The 13,415-nt window shown below is 33.6% G+C and overlaps 3 protein-coding genes across 3 annotated transcripts; 1 reads left to right on the forward strand and 2 right to left on the reverse strand.

Moving 5' to 3' along the window:
• The first annotated feature begins 2,717 nt into the window (after positions 1 to 2,717).
• LOC131602886 (NAC domain-containing protein 2-like) lies at positions 2,718 to 5,492 on the forward strand. The gene is made up of 3 exons (XM_058875105.1): positions 2,718 to 3,073; positions 3,164 to 3,441; positions 3,574 to 5,492. Exons 1-3 carry the CDS (start codon positions 2,914 to 2,916, stop codon positions 4,015 to 4,017), a joined length of 882 nt encoding a protein of 293 aa, XP_058731088.1. The 5' UTR covers positions 2,718 to 2,913; the 3' UTR covers positions 4,018 to 5,492.
• LOC131602885 (aspartic proteinase Asp1-like) lies at positions 4,829 to 7,275 on the reverse strand. Its single transcript, XM_058875104.1, has 8 exons — positions 6,634 to 7,275; positions 6,424 to 6,541; positions 6,119 to 6,342; positions 5,793 to 6,017; positions 5,578 to 5,719; positions 5,291 to 5,491; positions 5,112 to 5,184; positions 4,829 to 4,964 (listed from the first exon to the last, which is right to left on the reverse strand). Exons 1-8 carry the CDS (start codon positions 6,846 to 6,848, stop codon positions 4,855 to 4,857), a joined length of 1,308 nt encoding a protein of 435 aa, XP_058731087.1. The 5' UTR covers positions 6,849 to 7,275; the 3' UTR covers positions 4,829 to 4,854.
• Positions 7,276 to 8,508: 1,233 nt separating this feature from the next.
• LOC131607626 (aldehyde dehydrogenase family 3 member H1-like) lies at positions 8,509 to 12,531 on the reverse strand. Its single transcript, XM_058879603.1, has 12 exons — positions 12,299 to 12,531; positions 12,108 to 12,215; positions 11,765 to 12,008; positions 11,612 to 11,680; positions 11,436 to 11,532; positions 10,906 to 11,112; positions 10,635 to 10,750; positions 10,448 to 10,552; positions 10,198 to 10,370; positions 10,018 to 10,108; positions 9,775 to 9,924; positions 8,509 to 9,209 (listed from the first exon to the last, which is right to left on the reverse strand). Exons 1-12 carry the CDS (start codon positions 12,340 to 12,342, stop codon positions 8,973 to 8,975), a joined length of 1,641 nt encoding a protein of 546 aa, XP_058735586.1. The 5' UTR covers positions 12,343 to 12,531; the 3' UTR covers positions 8,509 to 8,972.
• Between the last annotated feature and the right edge of the window lie 884 nt (positions 12,532 to 13,415).

Genomic DNA, 13,415 nt, shown 5'->3' on the forward strand with positions numbered 1-13,415 from the left:
CATTATCATCACTCCAATTATTATCTTCAACTTCATTATCTTTATCTTCGACTGGAATATTTACAATTGTTAGTATAATAAAGAGTTAATTTAAGATAGAAGAAGGTCGAATAGTAGGTTTAAACCCGAGTCTCTTCGCTATCCAGAGGGGCAGTTGATATTTCTTTCTTTTCCTTTTTTCGACTTGGGGTAGCATTTGCGCTACTTTCCCTTTTCTGACTCAAAAATACAAGAGTACGGTAAATAAAAATTGAGGAAAGTTAACATATGGAGAACAAAGAGTTAGGAAAAACACTTGTTTCGTCTCTTTTGACTGGCTAAGTACTGGGACAAATTCTTCACATCCTTCAGCTGATTCAAGCTTCTTCTTCTCCAACCCTTTTGGGGAAGTGAAAGGTCGAGCTACAACATTTCAACACAAGTAAATAGTATGAACATAAAATAGGAGTTAATGAGTTTTTGAGAGTTTCGATAACTCAACTTTTAGAATGGTAGATCTGACTCGAACATGTTTTAGTTCGAATCTGAAAGGCCATGGATAGTTATGCATGTGATACTTAGTCGAAATCACTCTCTAGATCGGCTTTTTTAATTATTTGTTTAGGTCTGACAAAGACTAAAAAAAACATCATTTTGGAAGTGGCAGTTGGAAAGCAAAGCCAAGTTCACAAGTGGGTAAAATGAAATTCGAAATCAAATTCAAAGCTATTTTTTACGGAAGAAGGAAAAATAATTTTTAACATTTTAAGTAATTTTTGTTTTAAAGAAAAAGTCGTCTGATGAATAATGTGACTAAGTCGGCAAGGATTATACATAATTTAGAAGTAAGTTTGAAAAGCTCGAATCTTCTTGATGTGCGAACCTCGACCTTTCTTCTTGGTTTGTTTTTACGTAGAGGAAAAAGCTTTGGTCCAATGTTGCAGCACAATTAAGTGATCTATAATAACATCGTTATGATATTCTATCCACCACTCTTTGAATTCTTTGGTATATAGGTAAGATGCTTCAAATTCGAAAGGGCTCAGATTAATGACTTTTTGGGCATGAACCAATTTGGTCCATGACTTCGATTGACAAATTGTGACATAGAAGAAATGAATGTGGCACAATCCAGATACTTAGGTCAAAGATGCCTTGATCTCGCCATATTTTTTTCTTTCTTCTTTTCCATTATACTCAACCAATTGAAATAGTTTTCACTATTAGTAGAAGGAGAAAAACGGAATACTCAGTGAGGTTGGTCCATGAACCATAGTTCAAAGTTTTTGTCCTCAAATGCAAGAGGCTTACAATAGTGTAAACAAGGAAAGAAAATATTCAATTTAGCAGGTTTTACAAACGGTCTGGGTAAAGGACCCAAGCATGCATGAACACTATTAGCAATAGAGAAGGGAATTAGTGCTTGGGAAGCCCAAATAATCATTTTTCCTTCTTTATTGGTGGTTATGGAATGTAAGTGCTATTGCTAAAATAGATGAGACATTGAATATCATGAGTAGAAGGGATTTGAGGTTGCTTCGTTATACCGGAAGAAGATGTATTTTTTTTTAGAACTCGAGTAGAAGAAAAATGTAAGAATGGAGGTTGCGGAAGATGAAAGTTCTCAGTGTTCAAAAAGAGTAAAGTGGTGGAACATAAGGGAAAAGGGAAATGAAGTTATATAGACGTTGGGATGATACTCTTTGGTTTTCCCTCTGAAATTAAAACACTGGCGTTTTGATTTTTCATTTAAATCATTACTAATTAGTCATTTGCATTAGGAAATCTTACAACACTATCACATTTTCCCAAAATATTTATCATAAAGTGTCTTTAAAAGGATTTTCGAGTTTAATCTTACAAGTTAACTAAAAATCATTATTATTTACCAACAATACCAGTAAACAACACCTTAAAAAAATAAGGAGAATCGAACGAGGACTTTACCACAGTTGATCGATAATATAAAGAAAAAACATTATCACATTTATAATCTAACTTTAATTATATTATATTAGTAATTTTGTTTGTTATTTTTGTTAATTAATAATTTGTTAAAATTATTATATTTATTAACTAATAAAAATAATTAAATAATAAAAATAACTAAAAGATTATAAAATAAAGGACATTTAAATCCAATTGACGCGATTTATTAAAAATAAGAGCACGCACTAATTGTTTAATAGCTCTCGCCAATTGTTTATGACATGAAAAATATGGAATTTAATTTGAAAATATGGGTATTACTATTTGGTGAACAGAGTTGGATGTGTTGTTGAGTATCTTAGTAAGAATTTCAAGTACTTGTGGATACAAGGTAAAAAAGTGTGTGAACTCCTGTGTTTAAATAACAGAAATCTTGTTAAAAGTGTGTTCAAAAAATAACAGAAATGTTGTTAAAATTAGAATAAACGGTCAAAATAAAATATATTCCATGTGGTGTAGGGAACACTTGGACAGACCACAACGAGATGCAGAGCATTAGGAGAAATAAATACAAGGTACAGCAACATGTCGACTCCAAAAAAAAACATAGCCACAACAACAGTCAACCATTTTACCAAAACCGGGCTATGCTAGTGACGCAAGCAGTGACACAAAAAAAAGTCCCTCGCACGTGTCCCATCCTCCATTCACGTCTCGCCACGTGCTGTCTGCGTTCACCTTTATCAACAAAAAAAAAAAACATGGCTCGAACTTCGAGGACTTTCTTTTTGTGACTTACTTGCTCTATAATACACCTTCCCCCGACTTCACTAATTTCATTCCCACGTGTATTCTTTTAATCAACCTTTTTGACTCTTCTCTTCTTCATCTTATTATAAAACCATAACTTCTTCCTTTCTTACAACTTCGAACACCAACAACATCAACAAGAACATCATCAAAAACAACAAGAAGAACAAGATATTATTAAACAACGGTTCGCGAATGCAAGGTGCATTAGAGTTACCTCCTGGGTTCAGATTTCACCCTACTGATGATGAGCTTGTGAATCATTATTTATGTAGAAAGTGTGCTTCTCTCCCAATCGCTGTTCCTATTATCAAAGAAATTGATTTGTATAAGTTTGATCCATGGCATCTTCCAGGTAATTTAGTTTTTAACAACCTTAAATTAATTAAAATTTAAATTTAATAAATTCTGTTACTAATTTTGTATTTTTTGGTTTTGTAAACAGAAATGGCTCTTTTCGGTGAGAAAGAGTGGTATTTTTTCTCTCCAAGGGACCGGAAATATCCAAACGGTTCACGGCCGAACCGGGCGGCCGGAACCGGATACTGGAAAGCCACGGGAGCCGATAAGCCGATTGGAAAGCCGAAGCCTCTTGGAATTAAGAAAGCACTGGTTTTCTACGCTGGGAAAGCTCCTAAAGGTGTTAAAACTAATTGGATCATGCATGAATATCGGCTTGCAAACGTTGATAGATCCGCATCAAAAAATAACCACAATTTAAGGGTATGTAATAATAAATTATATTTATATCAAGCTCAGTTGATAACTGGGCAGAGACATCAGATGCAGAAATGCATGACATTGATGAAAAAAATGAAATGGATATCTAATTAATTTTGTTTTTTGAAATTACAGCTTGATGATTGGGTGTTGTGTCGAATATACAATAAGAAAGGGAAGATTGAGAAATACAATGACGATACAAAAGCATCATCAATGTTTTCAGAGGAAGTTCAATTTGAGAATGAGACGAAGCCTAAGATCGAAACGAACGGTCACGATGATTTCAGGATTGTTAACGAGCAGTTATATACTGACACGTCAGATTCGGTGCCACGCTTTCACACGGATTCAAGCTGTTCTGAGCACGTGGTTTCGCCGGATGTCACGTGCGATAAGGAGGTTCAAAGTGAGCCGAAATGGAACGAATTTGTTCTTGGGCCTGATCCAGTGTCGGCCTTTGATTTCCAGTTGAATTTTATGGATGATGGTGAAGATGACCCTTTTGCCCCTCAGGTTCAGTATCAAATGAATCAACTTTCGGGTTGGCAAGATGTGTTTACGTACCTACCAAAGTAATTTAGTTTTGTTATTTTGAGTAGTGATGAAAATAGGTCATGGTCGTGGGGTTTTAGAGGATGGGATCCTAAAAAGGAGGGGTCCCATGGGTATTTTAAATTGGTTGTAGACAAAAATCACATTCACATTCACAACTACTAACTGCAACTTCAAGTGGATATGATAATGGTGCATGTGTGTTCTTCTTGGGTAGGTGATTACTAGGGACTGTTCTATTTGGGTTGATATTCATTTGTTGTATGGTTGATAAGTTTAAGAAATGGGGTCATTATTTGTAACTAAAACAATAAGCACAATGATCTCAATTCTAGATCCAATTAGTCATGTTAGGGGTATATGGTAGTGTTAACATGAAAGGATTCATGTAGAAAATTCTTGTTCCTTGTAGTAGAATTTTTTTAATATGTTTGTTATATATTCATTTTATAATCTTATGTATCTTATTTAGAAGGATTATATTGACAACTTAAATATATAAATAGTGTTAATTCATTGGTATAGGAGTTAGTCCATTAGTGAAGATTTGAAACTACGAGTGTGATCTTCTCAAGATCTTAAATTTCTTAAATACTAGTTCAATTCAATTATCTCGAGTTTAAGTTTTTTCATGTGAAATGGCCTTAATATAATAACTTCTGTAATTATCAGAAGCTAATACTATACAGTCTACATAATACCCTGCCCCAATATACTATACACAAATCATAAGCATACATATCTCTACACCATGAAGACATTAGTAGTTTACACTTTACCATCACCAACTCTATAAACTGCATTAATCTATTTCTCTACTGTCAAATTCATATGAATGCTTGAATTATATAGTTCTTATGATCATAAACTGACATCTCTGGATTTTGGAACACCATTGCAATCTGCCGGTCCCCATCCAATCAACTCTTTCTCGTTGTCGAAAACCATCACTTTGTCTAGCATGGATATGTCTGCATAAACAAATACATAAACTTACTTAACATAATTCAGAGTTCATGAATCATTTATCAATATATATGTGTTAGTATTACTATTAGTGTCATGCTTCATAGAATATTATCCAGAATGATATAGTAACAATGTAACTAAATTCATACCTCCAATTAGGTTCAATTCACCCAATCCTACTTCCGGACCGTTTAGAATGCCTAGACAAACATTCCCCTTGTTCTAGCAGAAACAAAATGTTAGCATTCACACGTGAAATGTTCCTATTATCTACTATACTATAGCAGTTAAACAAACATAGAAAATGTAGAAAAGTTATATAACTCACTGATATTATTAAATAAGCTTCTGGAGGAATCTCAAACTGAGATTTAACTTTTCCACCATTGCCGAAACTAAGTGTTAGTGGCTTGAAGTATTTCTTCACTTCATTTATGCTTCTGAAAGGTTTTTTACCATGCCAACACATTGGTAAAGTCTGGTCATCAGGTGCTACTTTTAATGGCTTTCTATGTAATTCCTTATTCACCTGTATTAAAAAAATTGAACTAAATGTCATCTTAGTTACTTGCTTACATTATTTCTAAGTATTAGTGAAAAATGATTTTAACCGACCAAAGAAATCAATGCATGGTAAGCCGGAGAGTTGAAGTAAGTATAGGAACTTCCGGTATCGAAAATAATATCCAAACTTCCCACACCAGTCTTCCTTCCTCCGAAAACAAGTTCAGCTGGTCCTGCCGAGTAATGTTTTCCCCTGACACGATATCAAAAAGTTATGAGGCACTATACTAAATGTGGATCGTGTGAAATGAGAACGGTATACTAACGAATGGATAGACGAAATTGGAGTCCAACTCATTTGAGAAGAATCATAAGCATTTCCAAAGAAGATATATCCTCCTCCTCGCGAGCTTAAGCAATGTCCAATCACATTTCGGACCAAGCCCTGACTATTCAGCTGTGAAACCAAGCTAGCCTTTCCCCTTCCAAGTCCAAGTATCCCGTCTAACGGATGGTAAGAAGAAGGTGAAAAGATCTGATCATATCCACATCTGTATAAACGAAAATTACGCGCATTAGATAAATTCTACCAACATCTAAACAATGATACATAACAGATCATGCAACAGACTAGTTTGCAAAGTAAACAAACCCGAGCGCCATCCGAACTTTAAGTTGGACTCCATTGGTGAAGTTAAGCAGATAGACATCATTGAGAAGCACACCAAGGGTTGAGAATTGATCAGCATACTTAATTTCATAGTCGCATTGATTAGGATCTTCACATGTGTAGTCATCATTGGGTTGCAAGGATGCGCAGAGCGGATCCTTGCACGGCACAAAGTCATTGCTAGGTTTGTAAAGTGGATGAGGTGTCTGAAAATTTTCATCAGAAAATTCAAATCAACATAACATTGAGAACAATTGTTGCGCGATTTTTCCGCGTAATATTATTACCTCAGAACATTGAGAACAAGGGGCATCACATTGAAGCCATGTGAGTTCACTACCAGTGTCAACATCAAGAAAGTAAGGCCTTGGTGGTTGACCTATGTTGAGAGTAACATTATAGAATCTGCAAAAACGAACAGAAAAACATGATAAAATTGAAATCACAAAACATGAAACAGAATAAGAAACATAAAAAGAACTGAATTATTATCATACCCAACAGGATAAACATTGCCATAAATAGGGAACACAATTGAGGAACCAGCAGCATGGTTCCTGAGACTTGTCCTTGAAGACATGGATTCACCTGGTAAAATTGAGTTTCTTCCACTTTTGCGTTTGTTACCAAACCAAGCTGAACAACAAGACAAGTTTAACATCATCACAGTAACCACCAATATCAACCTCAATCTCACCTTACCTATTTTCATCTTATTTTTCTTCTATGATCTCTCTAGTAATGAAAAAAAATTATTTATTTATTTATTTTGGTTTATCTTTAATAATGTATGGATGAAAAAAATTGAAGAATGGTGTGGTTGAGTTTAAATATTAAAATTAATGATTCTTGTTGGAAATAATTGGTTTTGTTATTCATGAAGGAAAGGAGAGAATAAACTCAACATTAGAAAGTGGGATTGCTTTCTTTGCTATATTTTTTTTATCCTTTTCTTAAGTTCACTCATGAATCTTGCAAAGATTCTATATGTTATGAGCACTCTTTGAATTCTATTGTAGAAAAACAAAAATAAATAAATAAATATAATTAAGAGAGTATGTGAAAAGAAAAAGTGGAGATGGAAGCAATGGCTAATAGGCAAGTGTTGAGGCTTTTGTGTGATTGTTTATTTCCTAGAAACTTCTTCCCTACTCCTTCTATGAGCCCTCTGAAAATGATTGCCGCAAGAAACAACAAAACAAGAAATAAAAAAATGAAATAAGTTTAATGGAATTTATTTTGTCTTAGACTTTTGCTACTTGTCATTTTATGGTTTAACATTCTTGAATAGTGATTCTAGATCAGCTGTCTGAGAGCTGATTGGGTTGGGAAGGACGGAAAAAACCGAACCGATCTAATAAAAAATTGTTAATCGAATCTAATTAAATGAAAAATTGTAAAAAATTGCATATGATTTGAATATCAAACTGTGCAGTTTGTGTTTTAAAAACCTAACCAAATTATTATTTTTTTAAATCGCATTTGATTTGAATGTAGTTGAGTCATTTATATTAATTTTTTATTCATATTAATATTTCCTTCGTTCTATATTATAAGCAAACTTCATGATAGGATCAAGGAGTTAATTTTAACAAATTTAAATGTTTAAGTTAAATGTTCTATATTAAATGTTTGTGTTCTATATTAATTGTTTATCTTAGTTGGTCTTTTATTATCAAACAAAAACTCTCCATCAATATATTTTGTCATGTCAAAAAAAGGAGAGATTGCGAAGAAAATATCCATTATTTATATTAGTTTAGTTTTAATGAAGACAAAAATTTATCAAAGAAGAAAAATGTTGAAGTTTACCTCAATCAAATTAAGATTACGAAAGTCACTGGATGTTGAATTAAAAAATTGATCATGAAGCAAAGACATTCAAATTACAATTCACATTATATATATGGTTTACTTGATAGTGAAATTTACATGAAACTCCCTGAAGGATTTAATATACCATAAGATTGAACAAGTCTCTCTATGAGCTGAAACAATCTGGACGAATGTGGTATAATCGTCTCAGGGAATATTTGCTTAGAGAAGGATATACAAATAACTTCATTTGCCTTGTATTTTTATAGAAAGATCAGAAAAATAATTTGCAATAATAAATTTCTATGTGACATAAATATTATTGGAACTCCTGAAAAGGTTTCAAAAGCTATGAATTGTTTGAAGAAAGAGTTTAGATGAAGTATCTAGAAAAGACAAAATTATGTCTAGGCCAAGTATTGTTCCCACCAGGAATCAAACTCGATATTCTCTGAACTTTCGTTGTTTAGCAGAAGCTCGTTTACCACTCGAGCTCGTTTACCACTCGATATTCTCTTTTTGATCTCTATATAGTTTTATTTAGTTTTATAACAGAAAATAAATTGTTAATTAAGTGTGAGTTATGAGAGTTTAAAAATAAAAGCTCAGTGAGTATTAATTGCGCATTTCATGGTCAATTTGTTTAGTACCATTCGGCCTTCGCATTACTCCTCTTAATATTCGCCTTTCAAGCGTATTGCTTTTACCGCATCTAAAATTTGGCCTGCCTTTTCTCAATAATTAAGAGCACTTGGGTGAGATGGCAAGGATCTCTTCCAGCTTAACCAGAGATCCTGGGTTCGATGATGCCATGATTCTTACATAGTTTTCTTTTTGATAATTATTATTTAGAAAATATATAACTATTGTAAAATTCTTTTCACTTGTTTGTTGATAAATTTATTCACAGTTATGGGGCTTCTGGCCCTCCACCTTACCAAAAAAATACAGGAGCAGGACACATTTCAGACACTGGGGGAACAAGAACATTATAACATTTACATTTCCCTTTTGCATATCATCATTTAGACCATCCAAGCAAAGCAAGAATTATGTGAAAAATACTACCATCTAAAATGGCCCTCAACAATTTCGCCTTCTCAGGCGTGTATGGTGGATATCTTATGGATGGATCTGAATCAAAACCTTTATATAAAACTGCCTTCTTATGGCTGAAACTATCGAAAGAGAACTTTCCATGGTAAGCGCCCATTCCACTTTCTCCAACTCCTCCAAAAGGCAAACCCCGAGTTGCAACCTGCACCAACATTGTTGTACAAGTCAGTCTAATGTCATCACACATGTCTATATCTCCCGTCTGGGAGAACCATACATGAATGAGAGCAATTTACTATGGAGCACTGACACTACAAATTGAAGATGTGTCTGGGGGCCAACATATGTTAATGTCGGACATTGACACATTTGATATCATAACATTCAATAACTATTTTTCAATGTCAACGGGTCAGTGAGTGATTAGTGTCTATCCTTCATAGTGTAGAGTTCAGTGTCTACCTTTGATGAAAACTAAGAGATTATTTGTGTAAGAATAAGAAAATCAACGGAATTACTTATTATTGATTCAAGTCAGCATTATATCAGCCAACCTTCAGAAAATATCTCAAGCAAAGAAGAATCATTTTATGTATGTGCCAATGAAAGATGCCAAATAAAGAGAATATAACGTTTCCTTTTCTGCCTACTGACGCACTATCATAGAACAATAGATTAATGAAAATAGGATCATATTTATAAAATAAGAGAATGTTAGAATTCAATAAATTTTTATGTATTATAAATTTCAGAAAGAGAGTAATTACATGCACAACAGCATCATTGATGAGCATTCCTCCGGAAGATATCTTATCGACATAATCCTTCTTCAGCTGCTCATTGTTCGTGAAGAGATATGCTGCGAGAGGTTTTGGCCTTGATTTTATTATACTGAAGCTATCTTCTATATTGTCTACCTATAAAAATATGATGAAAAGATAACAAAAACTTAGATTTATCCGAAACATAAAAAACGTAACATGCACTTTCCATTATGATTTAGTACTAACAGTAATAATTGGTAATATTGGCCCAAATATCTCCTCTTGCATAACCATAGCTTCTTCTGGAACATCTAATAATATAGTTGGAGCAATCTTTCTGCAATATAAAGGGCAGAATTGATGTTATGGTATTGTTATAAATGATTAATTCCAATCTTAATAACAAAGACAGGAATGCTAACTCACGATTTCTTCTCATCTCTCTGACCTCCTAAAACAATTTTGTCAGATGCCTTATCATCATCCAAGAGTCTCACAAGTCGTGCAAATTGAGTAGGAGACACAATACGAGACATGTCTTTGGATTCGATTGGATCTTTCCCAAAAAATTCTTCCAGCCCATCTTTTAAAGCAGTTATCTGTTTAATGATAACATGTCAAAGAGTGATATACTGTAACAGCATACTGAATATTGGTACTATAGAGCCAATCTTACAAGTGTTGGAGCAAAGTCTTTTCTTGTGATGATGTAATCAACAGAAATGCATGCTTGTCCACTATTGCATGCCCATTTACCAGCTATTATCCTCCTAGCAGTGACCTGAAATTTCAAATGATTATATAATAGATGCAAAATATGTTATTTTGGATTCGTAAATAATAAGCTCAAGAGATTAAGTTACTTGTAAGTTGATATTTGAATCAACAACAGCTGGACATTTTCCTCCAAGCTCCAGAATCACTGGAGTAAGATGCTTTGCAGCAGCAGCCATAACAATGCGACCTACTCGGGCACTACCTGAGTAAATTTTGTCGATTATGCATAAAACCTTATGGCGAAGTTGTCATGCAAATTAGACCAAAAACATGTGTGACTTTTTATTATAAATTTAAAGTTTCTAATGAGTGAAAACTCACTAATGGCAATGATTTCTACGGTATTGGAAAAATTACCTGTATAAAGTATCTTATCCCACTTCTGTTCCAAGAGGGCAGTTGTTTCAGGAACAGCGCCTTCAACAACTCTTACTGCAGAATTGTCTAAATAAGTTTCTAGCAAATTAGCAAGCAGGGATGATGTTGCAGGAGAAATTTCAGATGGTTTCAAAACCACTGTGTTGCCTGCTGCAATGGCTCCAATGATCGGATCCAATGATAATGCTGAAGGTAGGAGATAAAATCTTTATCAATGGAAAGGAAATGATACAGAGAAGATGGAAAATCAATAGTTTAGAATAGTATAAGCATTCCCAGCAACTGAGAATAGATGAAAAATCATTAAAATAGAAACCGAGAACTCATTAGAAATAAAATCAATTTTGATTGATTCACAGCAATTAAATGTCAATTATTTTGCAAAATCCTGATAGAGTGGAGCTAATTAGTGTTCCAAGATTTGGGAAAGTAATCAAAACATGCTAGATTACAGTGATTAAGATGAAGATCGACGAGGATTGCACGAAAGATGAACATGTTCTACATACAGAAAGGAAAGTTCCATGTTGATATGATCAATACAACTCCTAATGGTTCTGAAACAATCTCTGCGGATGATGGAAATGTTGTGATTGAAGTACTCACCTAAAATAAGGAGAAAAAAGATAATGTATTACAAATAGAGTCAAGTTGAGTCACAATCATTCTCATTCTTTGGTATTACCTTTTCAGGCTTCATCCAGTGTTTCAGTTCTTGAAGTGTTTCATTACACGAAGTTTTCGCCTGGAAAATCTGCATTTAAAATGATGGTAAGGCTAAGATGATTACCAATTTACCATACAAGTTGAAACATATATCAAAATTGATTGAATATACCTCGGTTATATATGCTTCCATTCTAGGTTTAGAAAGGTCCTTAACAAGAGCATCAATAATTTCCTCCTCTTTCTCTACCAACATCTTAGCTATGGATTCCAATTGGGAAATTCGCCATTCATAACTCTTAGACTTACCTGTATCAAAATTCTTTCTGAGCTCACTAACAAGCAAAGAGGCCTTGTCTCCATCAAATACTTGCTTCTTCTCTACTTCTGATTCCACAGATAGAGTTGCAGAAGTCCTTCACAATACAAACAAAAATGCCATATAAACCAAATAGAAACAGTATCATTAATGTTAAGCAAATCAAAAAGAGAAGAGAAAGATATAGAGTGTTTACGAGTGGGTAGAGAAAACAACACAGCGAGAGTGGAAATGAAGTTGCTTGGGAAAACACTTTGTGGTTAAAGTTAAAGTGTTTGCAAAAGCTCTGCTACCAAGTAGGGCACTGTTATCATCATGAAGAAATTGTTTTGTTAATGAATTAGAAATAGAAAGTAGAGAAAGTAGAGAATTGAAAAAAAGATGTACCTAGGAGTAGGAGTAAGCAACGGCGGAAGAGAGAGGGTTTTCATGGTAAGAACTTGGGAGGTGGTGGTTGGTTAGGATCATAAAATTTGTTGTCTTATAAGTATTCAACTAGAAATTACTAGTAAAATGGAATTTGCATGACTTGCATTTAACTTTGTTGGTGAAAATGAGGTAAACCTTGATGACCTAACTTTGCTGATTCCAGTAGAAAGAAGGAGTGGCTAGAATATGTGTGGTACACGTGGTTCGAAAAAATAACTGAAATAAATAGATAGGGACGGCTCAATAGAAAGAATTGTGCAATTCTGAGTAAGGTGAAGACAAAACTGTTGGAAAAGAAAAGGGACTTTGTGTTTGTGTTTTCACATGTTGCATGTGTCAAAAGCATATTTGGCCGATTGGCGACAATGGTAAGCAGTCCATTTTAAGACCATATATGGAATTATCATCTTTCTTTTTCATTTTTTACCTTTCACATCATATCTCTTCCATCTAATAATTCAACACTCATTTAATTTTTACAGTTTTGTTTAATAAAATTTAACACTATGTTTCACCACTTTTATTTTATATTTTTACTTTTTTTATATTTTTGTTTTTGTGATTATATATTAATAAGAACTATCGATTAAAATTAAATTAAAATAATTAAGAATTAAATAATTTATGTTAATTTTTTTTAATTTAATAACTTATTTGAATTTTATTTTTTTAATTTTATATATTTAATGAATTTTTTTACCTAAAGTAATAAAGACAAGATATAGGGATAGTCATTATTATAACAAATAAAATTACAAAAAATTAAGAATACAATACGGTAAAATAAAGAAAAAAGTCAATTTTTTTTGTGTCCAAATCAAATGAACCAAGTCTCTATTTATAGAAAAAAATAATGAATTTTGGTGAAAATTAGGGGTGGCAAAACGGACCCGGCCCGCGGGGAAAGCCCGTTTTAACAGCACTTTTTCGCGGGGCGGGGCAAGGTTTTAGGCCCGCTCTATTTAATGTGTCCGCCCCGCCCCGCCCCGTTTTTTTGTGGGCTTTTGCGGGCATTTGTTTTTTCATATAATTTTACTATTTTTAGGCCTAAAAAGCCGAATGCCCGCGGGCTTTC

The sequence above is a fragment of the Vicia villosa genome, linkage group LG5 (assembly GCF_029867415.1).
Source record: "Vicia villosa cultivar HV-30 ecotype Madison, WI linkage group LG5, Vvil1.0, whole genome shotgun sequence".
Classification (NCBI taxonomy): Eukaryota; Viridiplantae; Streptophyta; class Magnoliopsida; order Fabales; family Fabaceae; genus Vicia; species Vicia villosa.